This window comes from Pteropus medius, unplaced genomic scaffold (genome assembly GCF_902729225.1).
Source record: "Pteropus medius unplaced genomic scaffold, Ma_sr-lr_union100, whole genome shotgun sequence".
NCBI classification, from domain to species: domain Eukaryota; kingdom Metazoa; phylum Chordata; class Mammalia; order Chiroptera; family Pteropodidae; genus Pteropus; species Pteropus medius.
The window spans coordinates 7,441,582-7,466,580 of NW_024350927.1; the positions used below are offsets into that span (position 1 = coordinate 7,441,582).

General features: G+C 43.8%; 1 protein-coding gene across 7 annotated transcripts in view; it reads right to left on the reverse strand.

Annotated features, from left to right (window-relative positions):
- Nucleotides 1-1,452: 1,452 nt before the first annotated feature.
- PER3 (period circadian regulator 3) overlaps nucleotides 1,453-24,999 on the reverse strand; it is a 42,396-nt gene continuing 18,849 nt past the window's right edge. For 4 of the 7 annotated variants that reach the window (XR_005648551.1, XR_005648547.1, XR_005648548.1 and 1 more), the window contains 11 exons: nucleotides 21,275-21,407; nucleotides 17,492-17,613; nucleotides 16,671-16,847; nucleotides 13,395-13,640; nucleotides 12,441-12,997; nucleotides 11,187-11,298; nucleotides 5,588-5,771; nucleotides 4,952-5,102; nucleotides 3,602-3,969; nucleotides 2,874-2,930; nucleotides 1,453-2,605 (listed from right to left, as the gene is read on the reverse strand). Coding sequence is in view for 1 of the 7 variants with exons in the window: in XM_039842300.1 (XP_039698234.1) it covers nucleotides 3,886-3,969; nucleotides 4,952-5,102; nucleotides 5,588-5,771; nucleotides 11,187-11,298; nucleotides 12,441-12,997; nucleotides 13,395-13,640; nucleotides 16,671-16,847; nucleotides 17,492-17,613; nucleotides 21,275-21,407 (1,766 nt within the window). In the remaining 6 variants the exon portion in view is untranslated. Of the gene's footprint in view, nucleotides 2,606-2,872; nucleotides 3,970-4,951; nucleotides 5,103-5,587; nucleotides 5,772-11,186; nucleotides 11,299-12,440; nucleotides 12,998-13,394; nucleotides 13,641-16,670; nucleotides 16,848-17,491; nucleotides 17,614-21,274; nucleotides 21,408-24,999 lie in introns of those variants that run through there. The other 3 variants (XR_005648549.1, XR_005648550.1, XM_039842300.1) reach the window with 3 other exon arrangements.

Here is a 24,999-nt window from a genome sequence, read left to right on the forward strand (position 1 = left end):
CACAGCCCCGCGCAGAGCCCGTCCCCAAGCCCCGTGCCCAGAGCCCTGCGCAGAGCCCCTGTCCCCAAGCGTGCCATGGGGCTGGACGCTCGGCAACCTGCACCTCTGCACTCCGAGACCTGCTCCGTCTCACACCTGTGCGCTCGCGGGTCACGGCTCGCTCGAGCTGGAGAAGCGCCTTCACCTTCGTAGCCTGCTTCTTGCAGAGTAGAAAGCTGAGCTGGGATTTAATTGCAAAATGGAAGAAAAGCCGGGTTAACGTTTAACAAGCACCTACGAGCACCACATTCCCTGGCAGCCTTCGCACGTCTATGCCAGGGTAGCCGGCTCGGATGGGCACAGCGCACACACTGTCCGTTCCAAGAACCCGCCTCGGGGACAGCCAGCTTCCAACGACGGCCCTGAGCATCCCCGCCACCCTGCCGCCGAAGCACCCAGACCGGGAGAGACGGATGGAAGGGTTGGGCCACGCCCACCTGCCACAGGAGACAGCCATCCTGTCAACACGCACTGGGTGTCTTCAGGAGTGGGGGTCCCACAGAGCCTTCGCTGGCCTCGCTGAACTCACCGAGGTCACCTGCAGGAGAAGACACGTGAGCGCTGCGGGAACACCAGGGCATCGCCCACGGCTGAAATGAAACTGCCCTGGGTCGCTAACCGGGACGTGGCGCCACGCAACTACCGTGGGTTTACAAGGCCGGAGAGTAGCAGGTGGAATCCGGGGCACATAACACTAAGATCCCTCCACGTTTCAGTGACGTTCAGCTGTCACCGCCCATGTGGGGCTCAGGTCAGACACCAGGCCCCGGGCCCGGCCCCACAGCGCCCACTGGGAGTCCTCACCAAGCCACCTCAGTGTCTTTCCCTAACAAATGAGGGCAGCGAGGCTTACTTCATGGGGGGCTGTGAGGCTGAGTGAGACAGTCGTGGGCAGCCCTTGGGACGGTCCTTGCCTGAGCAGCAAACACTCAAGGACACTGAGCTCCTTCTTCTCGCCATTGCTGACACCGTTTTGCTACAGAAAGGCGCAGGTGAGTTTCAGGTGTAGCATTTAAGCAGTCCGGGTGGGTTCAGGGTCTTATTTCATATTTTAAGTTTGAGATTCCGTTGCTGCCAGCGACATAGACTGTGAGAAACACAGGTTCACTGTAGAATACGAAAGAATAACTTTGACGACCAGATTTTATAAAGTAGGCATTATAAAATTAACATTAGAAACGTGCAGTCAGGACCTACTACCTCTTTCGGCATCGAAGTGAGGCTTCGACAGATCACGAGCAGGAAGACGCTGTTCCTCCCGCACAGAGCAGACGTGGCTGACGCGCAAACACCCAGTGCCACCGAGCAGAGCCACGCTGGCCCCGGGTGCCTTCTGCATGCCTGAACAAACATTTCTAAGTGACTTGAAATGCACATTCAGGACAAAGGTGTGTGGACACAGCACAAGAAATATTCAAGTTTTCAATGTACACAGTTTATTGTTTTACTTAAAAAAGATACCCAATGAAAATATTAATAACCATTAAAAACAAGCAAATTCACACAGCTAATTATAAATTCGGTTGACACAGAATGTCCATTTGGATTAAATTTACCTTGTGAATCATAATGAAGTTTCACACTCAATTGCAAAATGCACTGTTTTTCATAAATCCTGACCTCTTATTCAAGACAATACGGACTTTTGGGTAACATTTATGTAAACATCGAAGCCTATAACATACATTTTTATTACCATTTCGGCAGTCATTAATACAAAAAGTTGATAAACCTGAACAGCAAAGTACACAGCTGGGAGAGCCCCCGTGGGGGGCGACAGCGTCACCGCTGAGCCCGCTCCCCCCGCCGCCGGCAGCGGGAGCATCATGGTCATCATGGTCCGGTCTCTAAATGCACCGACTCCCCCATCGCCCAAGTCCGAGAGCTACACGTGGCTTCAGAGATCTGCCTACAACAAGCACCAGTTTCAAATCAAGCCTAGTGTGGTGTATGCTCCACACGATGTGTACCAAGGCAAAGAGTAAGCGAATGTAGAGAAATGTCCAGAAAGGACGGGAAAGGGGGGCGCACGTCATTAGAGGACATCAGGTCTGCAACATGTGCGCTCAGACGCAGAACGATCCCGACAGCCACATGTCACTGCGCATTTACTCAAACCCACAACCTTGTTACCACGGAGGGTCACGATGGTTAGACTGACGGGCAATATCCGGGATGCTTCTTTTTTTTAATTTGATTTTCTTCACCAAAGGCAAAAGTACTACACACCTTGGCCAACACGAAGGCTTTAGAAATCATTTAACAATTAAGACTATGAGAGCAGGATATAAGAGTTCTCTACCCATAAAACAGGAATATTTGCACGGAACTGCTGAGTATTAGAAAATCCCAAGAAATGTCATAGGCAGCATCTGAAGATGGTTCTGACGTCTTAAGATAGAATTACCTTCCAGGAAACCATGACTTTTCAAAGAAAAGTCTAAGCCATTGGGATTGAGAATCAGGGTCCAGTAGTCATCCTGGTAAAAAGGCCGATTCTCCGAATTACCACCAGAATGCACTTTATAAAAAGCTATAAAACTTCAAAGGAGAAAGGAGTGTTTTCCTGGAATGACACAAAGAAACAAGAAACAACAAAAGAAAATAAGTTAGCTCGCTGCGTGCTACGTGAAGGTCCAGGGGTCCCGAAGCCTTCGCTGTGGTCTCCTGGCTCGTCCTACATCTTCTCTACAGCCCCGGAGCTCACCGAGCAGGGAGACCACCCACTGCCGGTGCAGAGGGCACAGACCAGGCGCTGTGTCCCCCGCCCCACCCAGGACGACTGGGCTCCCACTGGCCCTTTTCCCACTGCGTGGCCCGTTCCCAACACTCACCTCGGTAGAAGGGGGAACTAAGGCAGTGCCAGTCAGCCCTCCGGTGGGGATGCAGACCTTTTTTGCATAAATTGGTTGGAAAGAATTAATTGTCAGTCTCGGTTCAAACACATTTAAGCACAGACATATAAAAACAATATTAATTTTTACAAAACTTCTGAAACTTTTCACAATCATTATTTTAAAAACAAAAACATTAAAAAGGGAAATAACATTGGTTGAGTTAGGAGATCTTTTGCTTTAAAATTACACCTGCAAAAGCTAATTTAAACTCTCCGAGGAGCAAGCTCATGGTAAGAGGATCGATTTTGAAGACAAGAGTCAACTTCAGTGGAAGGTGGAAAACGAAAAGGAAAGGCATCTACGAGAATGCAGGTCAGAACGCAGGCCTCGCAACGAGGGTTGCCAGAAGGCCAGTGGGCAGCGTTCGTCAGCCGCGGTAAACACTAACGTGACTTGTACCGCGTTGCCAGGGACCTGGATGCCTGATCTTCACTATGGACGGGAAGCGTCAGCTGTGCAAAGACTCATCTGAAATGTATGGAAACCACCATGGAAAGTACACGGCCTGTAGGCGGGATCCCCTCACGCACTCTCACGGGGGACAATGACTTAAGTAAAATGGAACAAAATTAAGCAGGCTAAGCTTTGGGGCTCATTCCACCGCTATTTCTATTATAATTTGTTTTGGGCGGGACCCTTGAAATAAAGTTTTGCTGCACACGTACCTTTTAAAGGCCATCCGATCTCTTTAGAAGACAGTTAAACTATAAAAAGAGCCTATTGATAGTTTTAATACATCGGAAACAAGGAGAAGTAAAATTTTCCATATACAACGTCTGCTTCAGAAAAATGATGTCTATTAAAAAGTCAAGAAGGAAAAACCTTAACATTCAACGATAACTTCACAGTCATGTAAGAGTCAGAGTTTAGGGAGTCATGTGGAGAGAGGCTCGGTTGTGCAGCTGGCCCCTGTCCCCAAGAAGGTGCGCTGACGAGTCTGTGCAGCCACTCAGCTGCTGTCCCCTGCTGGGACCTGACCATAGAGGTCCGCAGCCTCGCCAGTGGAATCCTCCTGTTTGCAAGTGACACAGCCCTGCAAGAAAGAACAAGAGCAGGCAGGTTATTTGATGTGATGTCATCTGAAGAGTTTTAAAATCGTTAAAATGCTGGCCAAGCAACCTACGTCTAACCCCCTCCCCATTCATGTCTAAGAATACCCATTCTGGCTCGTTTCTTATTATTAGAAGGTAAATAGCAGCGATTGTTCAGCGTTTTGGTTTAAATTGTTTTGAGGCTCATTCTTCATATGCCCTTCCACTCAAAAACCAGAAGAACAATATTTAAAAAACAAAGACACCTATAGTAACCAGCCCAGCTCCTGCTTTTCGGTGAGGCCATATCCAGCCATTCCTAAACAGCAGGTACTCACTTCTCTTTAAAAACGCGGGTGGGAAGGACTCCGATGACTTCTTTACTCCCTAAGTCTTAAAACACACTTTTTTAGATACCTCACTTTATTCTCTAGTTATAATTTTTCAATTCACACATCACCTGCCACAGTGTAGTCACAACCATCACTATAGAACCAACTGCTGGGACCACTGTAACTTAAAGCCTCACTGTCAGGCTGTTCGCTATGATCTCACTGTGAAGACCTCGTAACAGCAGAGACCACTCAGGTCCCACGGAGATTCCTGCCAGGGGCGAATACCACCTCAGGTGTGAATCTTTTCAAACATGCGTGCATATCTGAAATGCCAATCTCTTCTACCTCTCCTCCCCAGCCAATCGACACATCAGAGCAGGTGTCCTTACTCCTCCTCGCCCCATAATATTCCAACTGGTGGAGGAAGAAAAGCACCTAGAGTCAAAAAGACTCTGTATTCAAAACCCTGCGAACTATGAAACCTTACGCACATCATTCAGTAACTGTTTATCGGTCCAGCAGGCATGACAAGGCCTGCTGCAGGACAGCTTGGAGGATTAAAATTTCCAGTGGGACCACGCGATGTGCTCCACGGGTCTAGGACACCGCTGGTGTCCACCCAGGCGGTGGCCACCATCATGGCGCTTACCTGGGTGTCTATTTCCGGAGGGATTGTCTGGCTCTGCAGCCAAGGATGCTCCGCGGCCAGCTCCGCTCTCTGTCCAGGGGAAAACTGCGGCTGCTGCTGCCTCATGCTGTCCAGTTTGCCCAGGTCTTCTCTCAGGACAATTTCTTTAACCCTGGAAACAAGCAGCGAAACCCTGACGGTCCTGGGTTCTCCTCGTGTTGTCCAAGAACAGCCATCTTTCTGTTCTGTAATGTGCTTTCTCTCTCTCATTAACACATGATGTGCACATTCAAAGTAACGGAATCATTTCTTTGTCAGGCTGGGAAGCTAGACCTCTTTTTCTTGGTGGAAGACATCTGCACAGCATTTTAACGAGGTGAAAGGAGACACGATGCCTTAGTTCTCCTCGAGAAGGGAGGAGGAACCCAGAGCCCACAGAGGCGCCGAGGCCCGCCGCCTTCGTCACACGCTCGTGACGCAGCAGACGGAGCTGCTGTTTCGGGACATTACGTGCCACCTCACTTCAAATAAATGCATTTGAAAATACGTTTCTCTAAGGGTATGTGTAAAAAACCTTGAAAAATCACTCTATTCGAAACCACATTCAAACCACTAAAAACCTCATATAAAAGTGCGTCTTCTCAAGGGCTTTCTTACCTCTCGGGTACCTGATACGTCATCAGAATGCACTCAGGTGTTTGTTTTATCATTGTCCAGATGGACTCTTCAGCTGACATGGGAAACGCTGCTGTTTCCAGGGCATCTCGAGACGGCTGCCCGTTTGGGGGGATGTCAGGAGAATCATCACTGCTAGTAAAGTATACACTGCTGTCACTGCTTCCTATCAAAAATCAACAACAGTAACACATGAGAAAACACCTGTCAGAGACTGATTTGCCAAACTGGCCCTCCTTCTTCACAGACTTGGGCAGCTGACAGTCTTCGCTGGCCAGCCCAGCCGCCATCCCAGGAAGCTCGGCCTTCCAGGTCCTTGATCTGCCCAAGGTCTCTTTCTCAGTCCTCCTGAGCTACGCACTCAAGGCCAGACCTGCTCCTTCTCTCTCAGAACTGCCCCGTGGAGGCTCCGTCTCCTGAGCCACCAACATCTCAGCTTCGCCTTCTCATCTGCTCACTCGACTGCTCGGTCCTGAGTCTGGAACAGTGTCTCAGCACTCGGCTTAGAGCTCGGAGTCCACCATTCAGTGACATTCCCTCCAACACCTCAGACTTTCCCCCTCTGACTTTTCACGCCCACCAAAGTGTCAACTCCAATAAAGCCAATGATCAAGTCTGTTCTCATCGAAACCCACAAAACCAAAGACGTGGAGAAAGTCACATAGAACAGGGCACAATGGTTCTACGAGAAAGTCATCATCGCCTAAAGGATCATCAGAGCGCCCGGCCACCCCGCTACAGTCCTCGGGCCAGAGCGTCCATCCATTCCCAGCAACGACGACTTCCACTTCTGTTTCCTCTTTCACTTTCACCTACTTAAAAAAAAAAAAAAAAAAAGGCAAGCAGAAGCCATTGGAAAGGAAATTCATGATCCCGACACCAAACATAAACGTACTCCGATCTGCACTCTCCTCTCCTCCTCCTGTTATAAAAGAAGCCGGCCGGCCTCCCGCGAGGCCCCGCCCCTCTGGCTGCACTGCAGCCTCGTGCAGTAGTCCCTTCCGGCCCTGCATCTGAACCTTCCAATCCCTCGCATCAACACTGGAACGATTAAAACGAAGCAAACCAAAGCTCCTCTCTAATTTTTTAATAAAGTAAGTATATGGTTAAATCTAAAAAACATTTTTCCTCATTAAACAATCGCTTTAAAAGGTAATGGACGATTTAAAGCAAAAACAGTAACAATTTTATTGTGGGTTCGTAATACGTGTAGAAGTAAAATGTATGATAAAAATAGCTCCAAAGACAAGGGAAAATGGAAGTACTCTGTTTTAAGATTCTTAGACACAAAGTGATACGTGTAATACCTGAAAGTAGACTATGATAAGTAAAAGATGCACTTGTAAATCTTGGAGCAATGACTTAAAAAAAAGAAAAAATGGAAAAAGAGAGGTATAGCTAAGAAGCCAACAATGGAGAGAAAACAGAATCATTAAAAGTACACCACTGACCCAGGAGGAGGAGGGGAGGACGAGAAAGGGGCAAAGAGCGGAGGAGACGAAGGTAAAACGAGTAGCGAGATGGAACGTTACTCAACCGTGACCCTCGCATTAAATATAAACGGTCTCAGTGCTCCAGTTGAAAGGCAGAGGCTGCCACGTGGATAAAAAAGCAACACCCGACTACGTGGTGGCTACCAAAAATCAAGCTTAAATATAAAGATACACATCAGTTAAAAGCAAAAAGATGGAAAAATACGCCGTGAAAGCACTAATCAAAATAAAGCTGGTGTGGACACACTGGTATCAAAGTCGACTTCAGAACAAGGCGTGTTTCACAATAAAGGGATCAGTTCATCAAGAGGACACAACAGTCTAAATCTGTGTGTGCCTAATAAATGAGCTTCACAATACATGAAACAAAACTGACTAGACTGCAAGAAAAAAGAGACGGCGTCTCGATTAGATTTGGACAATTTAACAGCCTATATTTAACAGTCTTAATAACTGATAAAACTGGTGGATAGAAAATCAGGAGGTAAAAGGTGGGACCAACAATATTAGCCAACTCGCTCTAATTTACAGAAGACACCACTCAACAACTAGAGAACACACGTTCTTTTCAAGTGCATGAGAAGCGTTTATTAAGAGAGACCAAATTCTAGACCATTAAACAAGCCTCAGTAAATTAAAAACAAACAAATAATATTTTTTGACTGCAATTAAATTAGAAACCAATAAAAATCTGGAAAAAATTGCAAACATTAGAAAATTAAATACATTTCTAATAACCTATGGTCAAAGAAGAACTCACAGAAAAATTAGAAAGTATTTTAGACTGAATGAAAATAAAAACAGCCATATCAAAATTTGAGGGATGAAACTACAGCAGTGCTTAGAGGGAGATGAAAAGTATTAAATGTTTATATTAAGAAAAAAAAAAAGATCTCAAACCAATGGTCTAAGCTTCCACCTTAAGAGATCAGAAAAAGAACAAATAAAATCCGAAGTAAAAAGAAAGGAAATCATAAAGATTAGAGTAGAAATTAATAAAATACAAAATCAAAAAACAAAAGGGGAAAAAAGCCCAATGAAACAAAAAATTGCTTCTTTGAAAAGTTAATAAAATTGGTAAACATACAGCCAGAATAATCAGGAAAAAATTCTTGATAAGATTACTATAGATTCTACAGACATTAAAAGAATAAGAGAATAATATAAATAACTTTATGACAATAAATTCAACAACTCGATGAAATGGACAAACTCCTTGCAAAGTACAACTTACTAAAGATCACTCAAAAAGAAACAGATAACCGGTAGGTCCTGTCTATTAAAGAAAATAGATTTGTTGTTAAAAAGAACCTTCTCACAAACAAAACCTCAGGCCCAAATGGCTTCACTGGTGAATTCTACCAAGCACGCAAGGAAGACGCCAGTAACAGCGATTTGGCACAAAGACAGAGGGGAGGGAACCATTCCCAACTCATTTTTCGGGCCAGCATTACCGATACCAAAAGCAGATAAACACATTACAAGAAAAAAAACAATAGAGCAACATTTCTCAGAATAGTTGCAATGATCCCTAACAAAATATTAGGATACAGAATCCAGCAATACAGTAAAAGGATAAAATAGCATGACCAAGTACAGGTTAATTTAATATTTGAAAATTAATTAATGTAATTCACCATATTAATAAAATAAGGGAGAAAACCATATGATTATCTCGAGAAAGCATCTTGGCAAATTAACAGTAGAAAGGAAATTCCTTAATCTTATTGATAAAGAACATTTATGGAAAACCATATTTCACATCATACTTAATTGTGAAAATTTGACTGCTTTCCCTCCAAGACTGTGAACAGAGCAGGAATGTCTCTCTCTCTAATTCTATTCAACACTGCACTGGGGTCTTAGCCAGTCCAATAAGGCAAGACAAATAAATAAAGGTATACAGGTCAGAAAGGAAGAAATACAATCATATTTGCAGACGGCAAAATTGTCTATGTAGAAAAGTCCTAAAATATAGAACCTACAAGCGTGCTACCAAAACTTATAAGTGAATTTTGCAAGACTTCAGAATACTAAGTTCAAAATACGACATTTGATTGGCTTTCTATATGCTAACAATGAACAACTGGAAATTGAAACTTTAAAATGTCACTACAGCATCAAAAATGTGAAATCCTTAGGGGTAAATTTAGCAAAATATGTATAACACCTGTACACTGAAAACTACAAGACATGGCTGAGAAAAGTTAAAGACCTACATGAAAAGAGAAACACATCATGCTTGTGAATTACAGCGGTCCCCAATCTTTCTGGCACCAGGGACTGGTGCTTCTACGAGAATCTAATGCCCGATGATCTGAGGCGGAGCTGAGGCGGTGATGCTGGCGCTGGGGAGCGGCTGCAAATACAGATGAAGCTTCGCTCGCTTGCCGCTCACCTCCTGCCGTGCAGCCCAGTTCCTAACAGGCCACAGATTGGTACCAGTCTGCAGCCCCGGGGATTGGGGACCCCTGAATTAGAAGACTCAATACTGTTAGTGTGACAATTCTTCCCAAACTGGCCTATAGATTCAACATGATATTCAGCTGAAATCCTGGGAGGCTTTTTTCTAGAACTAATAACCTGATTCTATGTTTTATATAAAAAGGACCTACGATATCCAAAATTATTTTGAAAAGAAGAATGAAGTCAGAGGACTTTGACCCACTAGAGCTGAAACTTACTTGGAAGCCACGTCACTCCAGAGTGGGGGATCACCCGAATGGTGGCCGTGAGCAGGAAAGAAGGGCGTCCAGAAACAGACCCGGACATATGTGACTAATGCTGTTTTCAACAAAGGCAATTCGGGGGGGGAAAGATGAATCTTTTCAATAAATGGGGCACGAACAATTAGATATCCATATACAAGGAACGTTTATAGACCCTCACCTCACACCATACATAAAAATTAACTGAAAATGGATTACACACCTAATTATAAAAGCTAAACCTATAAAACTTCCAAGACGGGAGACTTCTTAGGGAGTTCTAGTTAGGCAACGGTTTCTTAAAAAGAATACACGAACATGACCTACTAAAAGAAAAAAAAATTGATCAACTGAACTTCAACAAAATTAAAAAAACATTTTGCTCTTCAAAATGAAGATAAAGAATAATAAAATGAAAAGGCAAGCCACACACAGGGAGGAAAATTTTGCAAAACAAGTATTTGATAAAGGACTTTTATCCACAATACATACAAAACTCTTAAACTTGATAAGAAACTAACAGGCCACTCCTTCCCCCCTAAAAATAATGGGCAAGAGACTTAAACACATATGATGGCAAAAAGGTATATTAAAATACAAACACCGTTAATCAATAGGTAAATGCAAATAAAAACCACAATGAGACATCACTACATACCCAATAGAATAGCTAAAATTTAAATGGTGGACAATGATGCCCAGTGTGGCCAGGATGTGTGGCAAATTGGGGCTCTCCTACGTTGCTGGCAGGAATACAAAATGTTATAGCCACTTGGGAAAACAGTTTGGCATACTATACACATGACCTAGCAATTTCATTCAGACTCAAATGTTCACAGCAACATTATTCATAATAGCTCCAAACTGGAGACCCAATAACCATCACCTGGCGAATGGATATCCATACAATGCGATTCCACTTAGTAATAAAAAGGAACAAACTGCAAACACAACACAAATGACTCTCAATAGCACCATGCTCTCTGAAAGAATCCCGACGCGAAAGACTGCATGCGGGACTGTTCAATTTATAGGAACTCATAGAAAAAACTAAAGTGATGGAAAGCCAATTAGTGACTGCCAGAAGCTAGAGGCTCAGGGCAGGGCACTGCCTGCAAAGGATCACAGAACTTTTCCGGTGACAGAGATGTTCTATACAGTGATTGTGGAGGTGGTTGGACTAATGTATACATCTGTCAGAATTCTGGTTTTGTGCATCTAAATTTGATATATTTATCATATGTAAATACAGCCCAATAACGCTTACAAAAAGAAAAAGGAAACACACACTTTACTTCCACGCCAGTGCTAAACCCGACAGCCCACCACGCAGGGACCTCCTGGCGACGGAGCTGGAAGGATCTGTGTCGGTCCAGTTACCTGCTGCTGCAGAGCCCGATCTGCACGGAGCCTCCTTGTGAAGTGACGCTGCGGACAGGTCGCTGGCAGTAAAACCACAGTTCTTCTTCCCACCGTTGCCTGTAACGCACTGCTAGAAAGGACACACAAAAAATTAACATCTCAAGCAATTTTCCAAAGGAACTAGGAGATCCGCAACTCCACGTGTTAAACAGAATAAAATGAACAGCTATGACTGAGAAGTGAGGCATTTTTCAGCCTGTCGCCTTTGCACATAATATTAGATACTACACGCCGCAGACCAACAGGTGTGTACTTTACTTCTTTTGCCAGTTAGAAAATACACATGGAGCACTTCATATGCTCTAAGCAGTGTTCTAAATGCTAGGAACATAATAGTGAGCAACACAAAGTCCCAGCTATCCTGGAGCTTATACAGAAGAACTACACAAATACTCCTTCGTCCCATCCTCAGAATGAACTATGCCATCTTTCAAATAAGCAGACACAGGCAGAGCTAGGTTAAAGACCTGGGCCGAGCTAAGCCACCTAACAAGTGACGGGGCTGGGCTTTGAACCCACGTCTTATTTCACAGCCCAGGTTTTGCTCACAGGGATACAGTGCCTGCACTAATATCAGGCTTTCAAAATTGAGCAGTTTTTCTGGCTTTGGATCATTTGTAAAAAAGTGGGGGTGGGGAAGGGCTTTAATACCTTGAAGGGGAGACTAGAGGAAAACTCTGTGTAAATATTCACAGCCCTCTTGGGTCCTATACCTAAATACAGGAATGTCATATTCCAAAGTTCAAGCCATCATCTCAGAACGCCTTTTCAGGTCGAGGGATGAAAAGTTAAAGGAAATTGTACGAATGTGAAACTCTAAACCGTCTGCTTTACCGGAAGTCCTGAGGACAAGTGGCTCCTACCTCTAGAGCCACATGTAACCGCTGTCCCACAGCATGCCCAAAAGGGCAAAACTGCTAAACTCCTGTCTTACCAGACCACGTCCCTGTTGCAGGTAAGAAAATACATTTTAAAGGTGATGAACGAACTACGTTTAGTGCCTGGATGTCATATTTTAAGGGGGGCTTAGTTCATGTAGAACATTTGGAAGACAGCACTTTGGGAACAACCTCTCAAAGCAGCTAAGAAACCAGGACACAGCAGATTTTGCCCTTCCTGCTTCTGAAATGGAGTCAGGGACATCGTGCATGCTCTGCGGGACAGCGGTCCCACCCGCCTGAGGGTGGGGAGCCCAGTCTCCCTCTGACTTACACACTGTGTGTGGGGGCCGGCGGGCTCCCGGGCCCCGGGCGCGACCTCCCCGAGGAAGCTCAGCTGCAGCGGGGAGCTGGTCCCCGAGGGGACGGACAGGCGCCCCTCACTCCGGGTCTCCTCTGGGCCCCTGGGTCTGCTGCGGTCGATCACCGAAAACGGGGGTTCCTGGTTCGCGGCCGCTGCCGACACCAAGCAGGGTGTTATGGAGGAGTCCGCCGCTCCCAGGAACGGGGTGCACGACGGAGCCAAAAGAGGCCAGATGGGGGGGTCAGGCAAGAAAACGGTCACAACGGCCTCCGGGTACACAGCCGGGAGCGCGGGCACGGCCGGCACGAGGCAGGGCGCCGGGCTGGGCACCAGCACCGCGGCTGGGAACGACAGGCCGGGGGCGGGGCTGGCGGCAGGCCACCAGGGCTGTGCATCCTGGACCCGAGCTGTCAAGTGGGGACAGCAGGCGTCCCGCGCACTACAGCTGTCTGTGGGCAGCAGCTTCTTCCGCTTGTGCTTCCCCTTCCTGCCAGCAGCCGAGCGACTCTGCTTGGAGCTGGACTCCCCTGAAAGGACAAAGAGAGGCCTGTGAGGAAGCCGAACCCCGTGGGAAGAGAAGGGTGCCACTCACAGGTGATCCAGGGAGACTGCACAGGACTCAACATCCCAAAGACTGACTGTGCCTATGCAGAGGGGCAAAGGGTAGCTCTGAAAAGATGAGCAAGGTCCCGGATGAAAGTTGTTGCTATACAGGACACTTATTTCAGCACCTCTTAGCCAGCTGCTTATAAACTCAGCTTCTCGGATCTAAAAAAGCCCCCAGATAACAAACTGTCAATGGAGTGATTTCAGCATCTCTCAATCAGTTCCATACGAGCACTCGGTATCTCCCAGGACTGACAGAGGCTTTATGAAACTGACAGCTACGGAATAAATAGAATATATATTTTAAAATGTAACTACCTTGAACATATGAATATTTAGCTTTGCCTCTGCCTTCTTGCTGAAGGTAGGAGCTGTAGGGTGGTGACAGGATCTTTTCCCGGAATTTATCCACGTAGTTCTGTTCCTCCTTCTGGGTGTGGGCGGACAGGACGGCCTTGGTGAGCCCCACACGTCTGAACTCGTCAGGGGTCAGTGGGGCTGGGTGCGCGCTGGGCGGCCAGGCCTCACAGGCTGGGGTGGTGTCCTCTGTGAGTGTCAACTCTGCTGAGGTGGAAGAGGACAGATTTTAATACCTACCAACTAGCTGCACTTATTTATTTTCACCAATGTACCTGCCTTTCAATAAATTTTATAAACATTATTACAATAGCTGGAATATAAGAAACTTCATCAACTCAGTACATAAATTCTTATTTTTCCACCTTTCCTTATACTTTGTATGTACATTGTATATACATTTTACAGAGCTATAATATTCAATGTGCATACTTATGTACTTATTTAAATCTTTCCTTTATTGTAAATATTTTTTCTATCTCTCTGAATTCTTTAACATTTTTCTTTTTTTTAAATCTCCGAATATGTAATATGTGGTTCAAAAATCAACAAGCATTAAAAAGGCAGTTAGCAAGTTCTCATCCTGTCCACTATCTGCCTAGTTCCCATCTATTCTCCCCAGAGATACTTGTAGTTTCTTTATGCACCTTTAAAAATAAGCATGAATATAGCTTCATGTTCCCCTCCCCTATTTTTACCCAAAAGGCATATAATATGTACACTAGCCTGCAATATGTTTTTTATTTTATAATATCCCTTTTATCAGTACATAGTTGTCTCATACTTTCTTATACCACGTAGGTTTCAATTTCATTTATATGCCACCGGTTATTAAAGTAAGCATCTGTAGATGGGCTCTGAGTTGCATCTAAAACATTATTTCCTCCAAGTACGAAAGATTTTATGGTGAACACTGGTGGGTTCCCCCAACATCCATTCCACCTCTCTCCCGCTGTGCAGTATCCCAGTGGTTTGGGTGGTCCCGGCCTCACTCTGCTTCCTGAAGGGGGATCTGATTAGTCTATACCAGCACAGCTAACAGAGGACTTCTCATTCTGGCCAAGATGGAGTAACAGGGGCTGAATTTACCTTTCTGCATGAAACAACTAAAAAAATGAACAAAATATAGGAAGCAATAAGTTTCAAGACACTGAACATCAGGTAACAAAGGAGAGTGATCCCTGAGGGACAGAAACAAATGCAGTGAGCCCGAGGACTGCCCTGGCTAGAGAAGATGTCACCCACACTGTCAACTAGCCTGACCTACTTTGCACTGACAGAACCGTCAACGCAACAGCAGCAGAATAAACATTCTTTTCAAGTGCGTACAGAACATTTACCAAGACAGACCGCACTGCAGGCATAGAACAAGTCTCAATAAATTTAAAGGATTCAAGTTTTGTGTGTTTTCTCTGACCACAATGGGATTAAAGGACAGAAATCAACAACAGAAAGAGGTCTGGCCAATCTCCAAATACATGGTAACTAAATAATATAACATAAAAGATATAATTTCAAAGAGATATCAAAAGAGGCATTAGGCAGTATCTGAACCCAATGAAAATGAAATGCAATATATCAAAATGTGTGGGATGCAGCTAAAGATAAAAGAAAAAATTATACTAAAATCCATTAGGAAAGAAAAATGTCTGAAATCAGTAACTTCTGCTTCCATCTTAAGAAGCTGGAAGAGCAAGATAAACAAAAGCAAGCAGAAGAAAGGAAATACTGAAGAGTAGAAATCAGTGAAGCAGAAAACAATAAACAGAAAAATAAATTAAAAAGTCGATGAAATTATAAATTCTTTGAGAAGAACAATAAAATTCACCAAACTCTAGACAGACCAATCAGGAAAAAAAGAGAAAATACAAGTTACTAATTTCAGAAACTACAGAGGGGCCATCACGAGAGGCCTTACAGGTACCAAAATACTAATAAAGGAACATTATGAGCAACTTTATCCCAATAAATTTGACAATTCAGACAAAATGGACCAGTTCTCTGAAAGAAACAAATTAACAAAGTTCATTCAATAAGAAGTAGACAAGCCAAATAGCCCTGTATCTATTAAATAAATTGAATATGTAGTAAAAACTTCTCCATCAAGAAAACTCCAAGCCCAGATGGCTTCACGGAATGAGGTGGCCTCGCATGTGCTGAGACTAGTTTAAAGTCAGGAGAAATGGTTATCCGTAAATATCTTCTTAAACAAAAGTACACGGATGTCAGTATAAGTCCTTTCAAAACGGTAATACAAGACCACAGTATAAAAAGTGGAGTGGCAGAGTCAGAAAATGAGCTTTTTATGGTGGGTGAGACCCGACCTGGCCCGGGCTGTGTCACCACCGGCAGCTGCCTGCCGGCACAGGGCCACGGCAGTGCGGACATGTGTGCTGCTCCTGTCTTGAGGGGTCAGCCCACGTCCCATAAAACTGTCTCTGGCTCAGCAAGAGAATCCAATCTCGCGACAGCTGTGTCTCTGGCCTTTCCTGCCAATCCACGGCCCACCTGTCAAACACTATGCTCTCCACCTTAAAGCGTGGTTGTGAGGGTTACACGTGCTAAATCCCTGTGGGGGACTAAGGACACTGATCGCACACAGTGACAGCTCACCACTCATTAACCAACGTGCCACCGAAGACTGGCAAAGGTGAATTAGGGATGATCCGGAAACCTGACTTAATGCATTTGTCACCGTTTCTTCGTCCACCAAATTGTTATAAGTAATAAAAAAGTTAAAAAGATAGGAGGCAGTAAAAAGGAATAAAAAGAAGGTGTCGGAATAATTTCCCAGGTCATTCTGCTGTTAAACGACAAGTGTTTCAAACATCCTCCTCTTTTTTACCATCAGAAGACGACGAACACGTCGGTGTATACATATGACCCACGCAGTCACGACTACAGAGTTTGAAGTACTTATCTTCCTTTAAGGTCAGCAGCAAAGTGACACCTGCAATCATAGCGGCTAACACTAGCCGGCAGTTTGCCACTGCATGTCAGTGTTCTAAGCGCTTTACAGGTGTCAGCTGATTTGATCGACAAATGACAGAGATACAGTCCAAAATACATGTATGTAACCAAAAAAAAACACGATAATACTTCCAAAAATACTTTAACTGAATAAAAGACGACAGTATAATTTTGAAGTTGTTACTAAGTAAATGGTATGTGACCTTTGCCTTTTCACAGGTGTGTTTAGTGTTGAATATACCGCCAAGGAAAAGGTAAATGTGGCACCTGACTCTGGGGGCGGGGCGTGCACAATGGTGCTGCTGTAGCTGCACTGGCTCACGCCGGAGCCCAGGCTCGGGGCTGCCGTGGACGGCGTCCGCGCAGCTCGTCCCTTGGCGTCTGGGGCCGGTCCGTTCGGTGGTGGTTCCGATGTGGGTGCAGCTGGGATCTGAGGGTCTGCAGCTGGTGATGTAAGAGAAACTGAACGTGAGAACGAAAATCCCCCGCAGGACAGGACTTAAAAGAAAGTTCTGTGTGGATGAGTTAACAAAATTCGAGAGGAAGTAAATGTCACTTTATAACCAGTAGTAATACCAAGTTGGGGGGCACTATGCAGGAAGGAACCTTCTGTAGAAAGACAGGCAGGGAAGAGCGTAGGCCAACCTTGACCCCACCGCATAGAGCGAGCCTGAGACGAGCTGCCAAATTGGCCAAATGAGAGGCTGGATGAACTAGCAACCCTGTAACTACGGTAGCTGTAAGGAAATTTTCTCCTCTAGGTCACGATACCAAATAGGAGAAATGATCTACAAGTGCCCCATGTGTAAGGAATTCTTCTCTGAGAGAGCAGATCTTTTCATGCATCAGAAAATCCACACTGCTGAGAAGCCCCGTAAATGTGACAAGTGTGAAAAAAAATTCCCAACAGGAAACTGAAAGACACTTTGTAACTGACAAGTAAAAACCTATGGGCCATAAAGAGGAATAGGAAACTGGGATCATTTGTGATTCGAATGAAATAACTAAAGTCAAGAAATGAAAGAGAAAGAGAAAGGGGCGGCTTCGTAACAGTTCCTTTTCTCCCACTGCGACGGGCGTTCCGTTACCTTGCGAGGCTTGGCCGGCACCTGCCTTGTGGTTGTGCCTGTCTTCTTCCGAGGATGACGTAGTATTTGTCCAGGATATGCACTTTCTTTTCAAAGCCGGAATGCTGTAGCTCCTCAGGTATCTGCAGCAACATAATCGGGTCACGTATTCTTACCTGTCCCCTAACTTTGCCATTTCCCACCTTTTCGCTGATCTCACGCCACTTGTTCGGGATACCTGTACTTTTACTTATTCATTGAATAAACCTGACATGTAATATTTTGTGAGTTTAAGGTAGATAGTGTCACTTTGATATGTAATATGATCGCTGATGCAGCGGTATTTATCACCTTACTTAATTACAGTACAATATTCTGCATAGTCATTAGACTATGCGTTACACCTATGGCTTATTTACCACTTGTTACAAGTTTATACCCTTAAACATCATCACACTTCTTCCTCAACATCATCCCCTGGTTACCCTCATGTCACTGTTTTTCACAGGTTTAACTTTTCTAGATTCCACATGTAAGTGGTATCATACTAGACTTTCTCTGACTTATCTTGCTTAGCATACTGTGCTTGAGGTCCACCTACGTTGTCACTCCTGGGAGGATAGCCTCCTTTCTCATGGCTGAATAATATTCCGCCGCCTTTTTTATCATCTGTTGATGGCCATTTGGGCTGTCCCCATACCTTGGTTATTACGAATAATGCTGCTATAATCATCGGAGTACATTTATCTCGTCAAAATCCTGTTTTCAGTTCCTTTGGGTATATACCCAGAAGCAGAATTGCTAAACTGTGTGGCAGATCTATTTTTAATTTTTTGAGGAATCTCCATATTGTTTTTCATAGTGGGTGGACCAATTTACATTTCCGCCAACAATGTATGAGGGTTCTCTGTTCACCACATCCTCACCAGCTCCTACTGTCTCTCGTCTTCCTGATGATACCCATTCTAACAGGTGTGAGGTGGTATCTCACTATTGTGGTTTGATTTGCATTTCTATGATTAGTGATGTTGAGCATCATTTCATGTGTTTCTTCCATTTTCCCGGCACCATTTGTTAAAGAAACTACCCTTTCCCTGTTGGGTATTCTTGGCTCCCTTGTCAAATATTAGTTGACTATCTATGCCAGGATTTACTTCCGGGCTCTCTACTCTGTTCCATTGGTCGATTTATCTATTTTCGTGCCTCATACTGTTTTTATTACTATGGCTTTGTAGTATAGTTTGAAATCCAGAAGTGTGATATGTCCAGCTTTGTCCTTTTTTCTCAGGATTGCTTTGGCTATTCGGGGTCTTTTGCGGTTTCACATAAATTTTAGGATTGCTTTTTCTGTTTCTGGAAAAATGCCTTTGGTGTTTTAATGGGGATTGCATTGAATCTATAGATGACTTTGGGTAGAATGGACATTTTGATATTAACTCTTTTTATCCAAGAACACAAGATGTCTCTTTCCATTTGCTACTGTCTTGATTTCTTTCAGTAAAGTCTTGTCGTTCTTGTTGTATGGATCTTTCACTTTCTTGTTTAAATCTATTCCTAAGTATTTTACTGGTTTTGATGCTACTGTGAATGGGATGGTTTTCTTTTTCAGATGCTTCATCATTAGGGTGAACGAATGCAATTGATTTCTATATGTTGATTTTGTATCCTGCCACTTTACTGAAATCATTAATTCCAACCATAAGATCATATCATCAGCAAAAGCAACAATATTACCTCTCCTTTTCCAAATCTGGATGCCTTTTTCTTTGTCTTGCCTGACTGCCTCAGCTAAGACTTCCAGTACCATACTAAATAGGAACGATGACAGTGGGCATCCTTATCCTGTTACTGATTTTAGAGAAAACGCTTTCAATTTTTCTCCCTTGAGTATGATGGTGGCTGTGGATTTGTTGTATACGGCCTTTACTGGGTTGAGGTATGTTTGTTCAATACCCAGCCTTTTCAGGGGTTTGATCGTAAAAGGATGCTGTATTTTGTCAAATGCTTTTTCTGCATCTATTGAGATCATGAGGTTTTTAATTTAATGATGTGATGTATTACATTTATTGATTTGTGTAGACTGAGCCATCCTTGCATTTCAGGGATAAATCACATTTAGTCATTGGGTATAATCCTTTTACTGTGTTCTTGAATTTGGTTTGCTAGCATTTTGTTGAGAATTTTTGCATCTATATTCACCAGAGATATTTGTCTACGGTTTTCTTTTGTTGTGGTATCCTTATCTGGTTTTGGTATTTAAATGCTGAATGCTTCTCTTCCCGGAATACCCATTATTTTAATACTGGCTTTTCAAATGGTGTCTGATAGCTCTCATAGGGTTTTTTCACTTTTCAAAAATATTAGTTCTTCAAACTTCATCATTTCTAAATTCTTATCTTCTAGCTCACTAATTCTCTCTTCCATCTGACCTGTTGTATCTCCAATGCATTCTTCAACTTGTTCGCTGAGTTCTCTGGTCCTAGAATTTGCTTCATTCTTTCTTAGGATTTCAATCTCTTTGATAAATTACTTCCTCTATTTGTGAATTTTATTCCTGAGATCACTGTATTGCTTTTCTGAGTTTTCTTGTAGCTTGCTGAATTTCTTCATAACGGCTATTTTGAATTCTTTATCAGTTAAACGGCAATACTCTGTGCCTCTAGGTTTGGTTGCTGGAAAATTGCCATTTTCTTTTTGTGACATTGTGCTATCAAAACTTTTCATGGTGTCTGATGAAAAGTGCTTCTGCTGCTGCATCTGAAGGTGCAAACACATTTCTTATGTGGACAGGCAAGAACTTATTTATTTTGATTCCAATAGTTCCATGGGTCCGTGATTAGAAGCCTTCCTTTTGTTTACCAGAAGGTGGTGCTAGAGCAACAAGCTTTTGGTTTCTCTAACCAGAGCTGAGACTCAACTAAGGTTGGGAGTATATTAAAAAAAAAAAAAAAAATCAGCTGGAAGAAAAAAATTGTGGTAGCAGAGTTGGGGGAAATTGTGTGCTCCGCACCTGGTCTTCAGGTATGCCCACGGCCCAACAGGGGGGCCCAGCGGTCCGTGGGCGACCTCTTGCCAGAATCCCGGGCGCTTTTCTTCGGTTCTGTGCCTGCCCACTTCGCTCTCCTCTTCCTCCCCCAGTCACTGTGGTCTCTCCGCGGACAGCGGCAGAGCTCTTCAGCCGCAGAACGCACGGCTGCACCGACCCCCTTTGCCTTCGCCTTCTCTCCCTCTGCCAGAGGGTTGCGCTGGCCCGCGGGGCCGCCACCTTCTCTGCAGCCGCTCCTGTGGCCCAGTCCGCCCGAGGTCAGGTGTGCACACGGGCGGATCTCTCGGGAGTCCTGGGAGGCTTGCTGAGGCGTCTTCTTGGTTACAGGTATCCAGTTATTTGAAAACTGAAAGACAGAAGAAAGGAACAACTCATGCTGCCACAGTGCCGCCGTCGTCGTGCACTTCGTTCTGACGGAGTCGCTCCTGGCCGTCCTGGCCTGAATCCCTACGCGACGGCGCCCGTACCACGGTCTCCAACTGAGCTTGAAATCGCGTATCGTTTAAATTCGAGGAGCACAGGTCTTGTCTCCCAACTAAACCACAGCTCCTTCAAAGCAGGAATGCATCTTCTAATATTTTTGCATCCCCCAAAGGGCTGAGTATATTATGAACTGTATGTAGTAGGGACTCCATAAATATCTATTGATTCATCGTAAAAATTCAAGACGACGGCTGTTAAAAAGTACACGAAGGCGCCACAGTGACAATGTACACTTCTGGGAAAACAAACGTGTCATCCAAACTTGTGTGTCATACCTGATAACACTGTCGATACAGTTAATTTGCTGATAGGACGGGCTGTGCTGCTCTTTTCTCAAATCCTCGTAAGACTCAGTGTACGTGCTATTATTTTTCAATGTCTGGAAGGAAGAAAAGGCCTTCTGCTTACCTAAAAGAGAATAAAAGGATGTATGATTTAAAACATATTACTCTGAAAAACATGTCCTTATTCAGCTAAATTAAATCACGGTCCTTGAGAACACAAGTGGCCACAAAACTGGAAACTGCAATTCTAGATATTAATCCATATATCCAACAAGCCGTAAAATTTCAAAGATGAAAAAAAAAATGTTGCAGTGAATACTGAAGAATTTATGGCAACTTAGCAAAAAGATGGGGTTGGAAAAAGATCATCCAAAGATATAAACATAAATAATGAAACTGAAGTAGTGCTTTCAAATATTTTGAGCGATAGTGACTTCGTGCCAATTAAAGAGAAGATTGATTGCTTTAGATACAGACGCCGACACTGAATAAAATTTATTTAATTTTTCATTACCATTTTTGTGAAAATATGGGCAATAAATATTTTTATGACTTATATTGGCCTATTTCTTTAGTATTTTTTCCATATCAGTGGACTGTTTTTATGCAGTTTTGTCTGCCTAAATCAAGGGCAGGGTGTGCCGATGTTTTCCAGACAGGGCGCATTCCAGAAGGCGCGTCTCAGATGGACTCACGCCGCACGTAGCCTTCTGTTTCTGGCTTCTTTCGCTGGGGAAAAGGCACTTTTTTTTTTTTTTAGTCTCCACCTACATGGCCAGCTGGGCTGACCACGTCAGCTCCTGCGAATTATGGAGCAGGCCTCCCGGGTGGCAGGCCATGGCGGGTGGCCCACCACGTACCCGTTTACCCTGTCCACCATCGCGCCGGCCATCTGGGTCATCTCCTACTTCTGGCAAGTCTGAGTAAAGTGTAATAAACACTCACGGACAGGTTTCTATCTGAACTTGAGCTCTGATTTCACCTGGGTAAATAACTAAGAAGGAAATGTTTAACTTTATAAGAAACTGTCTAACTTTTCCAAAGTCGCTGTACAATTTTCACATTACCTGCCGAGATATGAGAGTTCCAGTTACCCTGCATTCTTGCCACTAGGTACTGTCAATTTTCCCCCTTTTTAGTTTTAAAACAATTCTGTTTCCAATTTTTCTTTGTTAGTATACAGAAATTTAATTGATTTTTATATACTGACCTTGTATTTTGTGACTTTGCCAAAATTAACTTTGTAGATTTTTTAGAATTTTTCTACATAAAGCAGACTTTTATTTCTTCCTTTCTAATCTGTATGCCTTTTCTTTTTCTTGTCTACTGCATTGGCTAAAACTTCCAGTACAATGTTAAAAAGAAGTGGTACCTAGACATCCTTGCCTTATCTTCAGGGTGAAAGCATTCTCTCATTGTTTTGCATAACATCAGATCCAAATTTATGTCTGGTACCATATTCTTTTTGCCTTTAGAAATTCCATTAGTACTTCTTATAGATCTGCTAATAAATTCCCAGTTTTTGTTTGAGAAACTCTTTATATTTCCTTCATTTTTGCAAGATACTTTCCAGTAGGTATAGAATTTTGTATTGACAATGTTTTTCTTTGAAGACGTTAGTCTAGTGTCTTCTAGTGTGCATGATTTCTGAAGAAATGTCTATTATAATTCTGATCTTTCTTGGTATGTAATGTCTTTTTTCCTCTGGCTGCCATCAAGATATTCTCTTCTGTTCTCAGTAGTTTGAAAATTATATGCTCAGGTGTGTGTTGTTTTTATTTTGTGACAGGTGTTTTTCCTTTCCTTTTCTTTTTTTTAATTGTATTTATACTACTTGATGTTCTTTAGAACTGTGAAAAATCTTGGCCATCATTTCTTCAAGTATTTCTTCTGGATTCCGATTACTCATATGTAAGATCATTTGATATTGTTCCAAAATTCTTAACATGCTCTATTCTGAATTTCTTTCTCTTTGCATTTGTTTGTATAATTTCTCTTCGTCTCCCTTTAGGTGTCCTGATTTTTGTCCTGGCTGTGCTGAGTGCCCATCGAAGGCATGTGTTCATCGCGAGCATTTCTAACACTCCTATTTGATCCTTTCTTTCGTGTTCCATCTCTGCACCATGACTGCTTGTGTGGTCCTGCACATTTCCCACTTTGTCCACTGGAGCCTTTAATGTATTATTTGCAGTTATTTCAAATTCCCCGTCAGATAGTCCCAACAGCTGTGTCACAAATGACTCTCGTTCTGATGACTGCTTTGTCTCTTGGAGCTTTTTTTTGCTGTTTCGTAGTTTGCTGGAAACTGCACATCTTATGTAGAACAGCAGAGACTGGCAAGCCTTCCTTCAGTTAGGCCTGTGTTTGAGCTAATGTAGTTAAGTTTTTGGATTGAAGCGTGCTGTTGCTATGGTTTCATTCAATGTACTATAGCTTTTTATTCCTCTAGCGATACTTTGTGCTTCAGGTGGTGGCTGGATGGCTAGAGAGCTTCCCCCACCCCGGCCCCCCGCCCACTATCTGCTCCATTCTCAGCTTTCGGTCTTCCTGTGCATTGTGCCTCAGAGAAGGTCTGTCTCATGCAAGCCGCCTGACTCGGTCATTCTGTGCACCAGTGTCCGGTGCGCCATCTCGCTTCTCCTTGCAGGTGTGTTTACCTCCTTGGATTCAGGCCTACTGGCTGCCCTGTAGCCTCAGCCCTCTGATGGGGTGAGTAAAGACCATGAGTTTGCTGCGCGTGTGGCTTTTTTCTTTAAAGTTTGGAACAATGCTCACTCTAGCAATACCTGGGCAGAAACCAAAGCACTCACACCGAGTTACTCCCATTTGTGGATCATCCCCTTTCGCTCAGGCATTGCATCATTCTGGAAGTGGCACACTCAATTTCCCTACCTTCCCTAATTACTTCTCTGGCAGCTGGCATCACTCATGCAGCTGGTGAAGGGGCTTTACATCGCTGTGTTGCTCCCGGCCCTTTCTCATTAACTTTTAAAACTTCCCTTCTTCTTCTATCTTAAAGCATAACCTGCCTTTGAGAGAAGGCAGCGATATCAATTTAAAACCTGACACTCTGTGGGCGCTCACGCCCTCTATGTAAATAACATATGCAACACTCAGTCGGCATTTTCCTTTTCACTGGTGCCTATCTTTATTCAATTTCTGATATTCAAATTATAACGTTTTTAAGTTGCGTACTTGTTTCCCTTGAGTAGAGAGCACTAAAGGTTTTTCCCACTAGTTCTTTAAACTTATAGATCTTAAAACATTTTAAAAAATCAAGATGCTCAAGTACCAGTAGTTCTCCTAAGTCTCCTTCGCCCCCAAAGTCACACCATACACGTCAGAGGCAAACACAGCACACACGTCACGAGTAGGAAACTTTTGGTTTCTAAAACAGCAGCATAAGGACGCAGAGCTAGCGACCGCTTAAATTTTATAAAATGGTTCACGGTGGAACACTGACACCAGTTCAAATACACGGCCTTCGGAACGACATGCTGATGGCAATACCAGCCCAAAGGTAGATGAGCAGAAGCTGAACCAAGCAGGAGGGGAGAGAGGGTTTCTACCCTGAGAAAAAGCACAGCAGTTGGGACGTAAAGCTGTGGCACTAACGTGAGGTCTTCGGCTGAGGCAGCACAGCCTGAACCAGACAATAAAAAAAATTTAGGAAATTTAGATTTAAAATCCGCCCAAAGACTTTTCTCTGCCAGGAC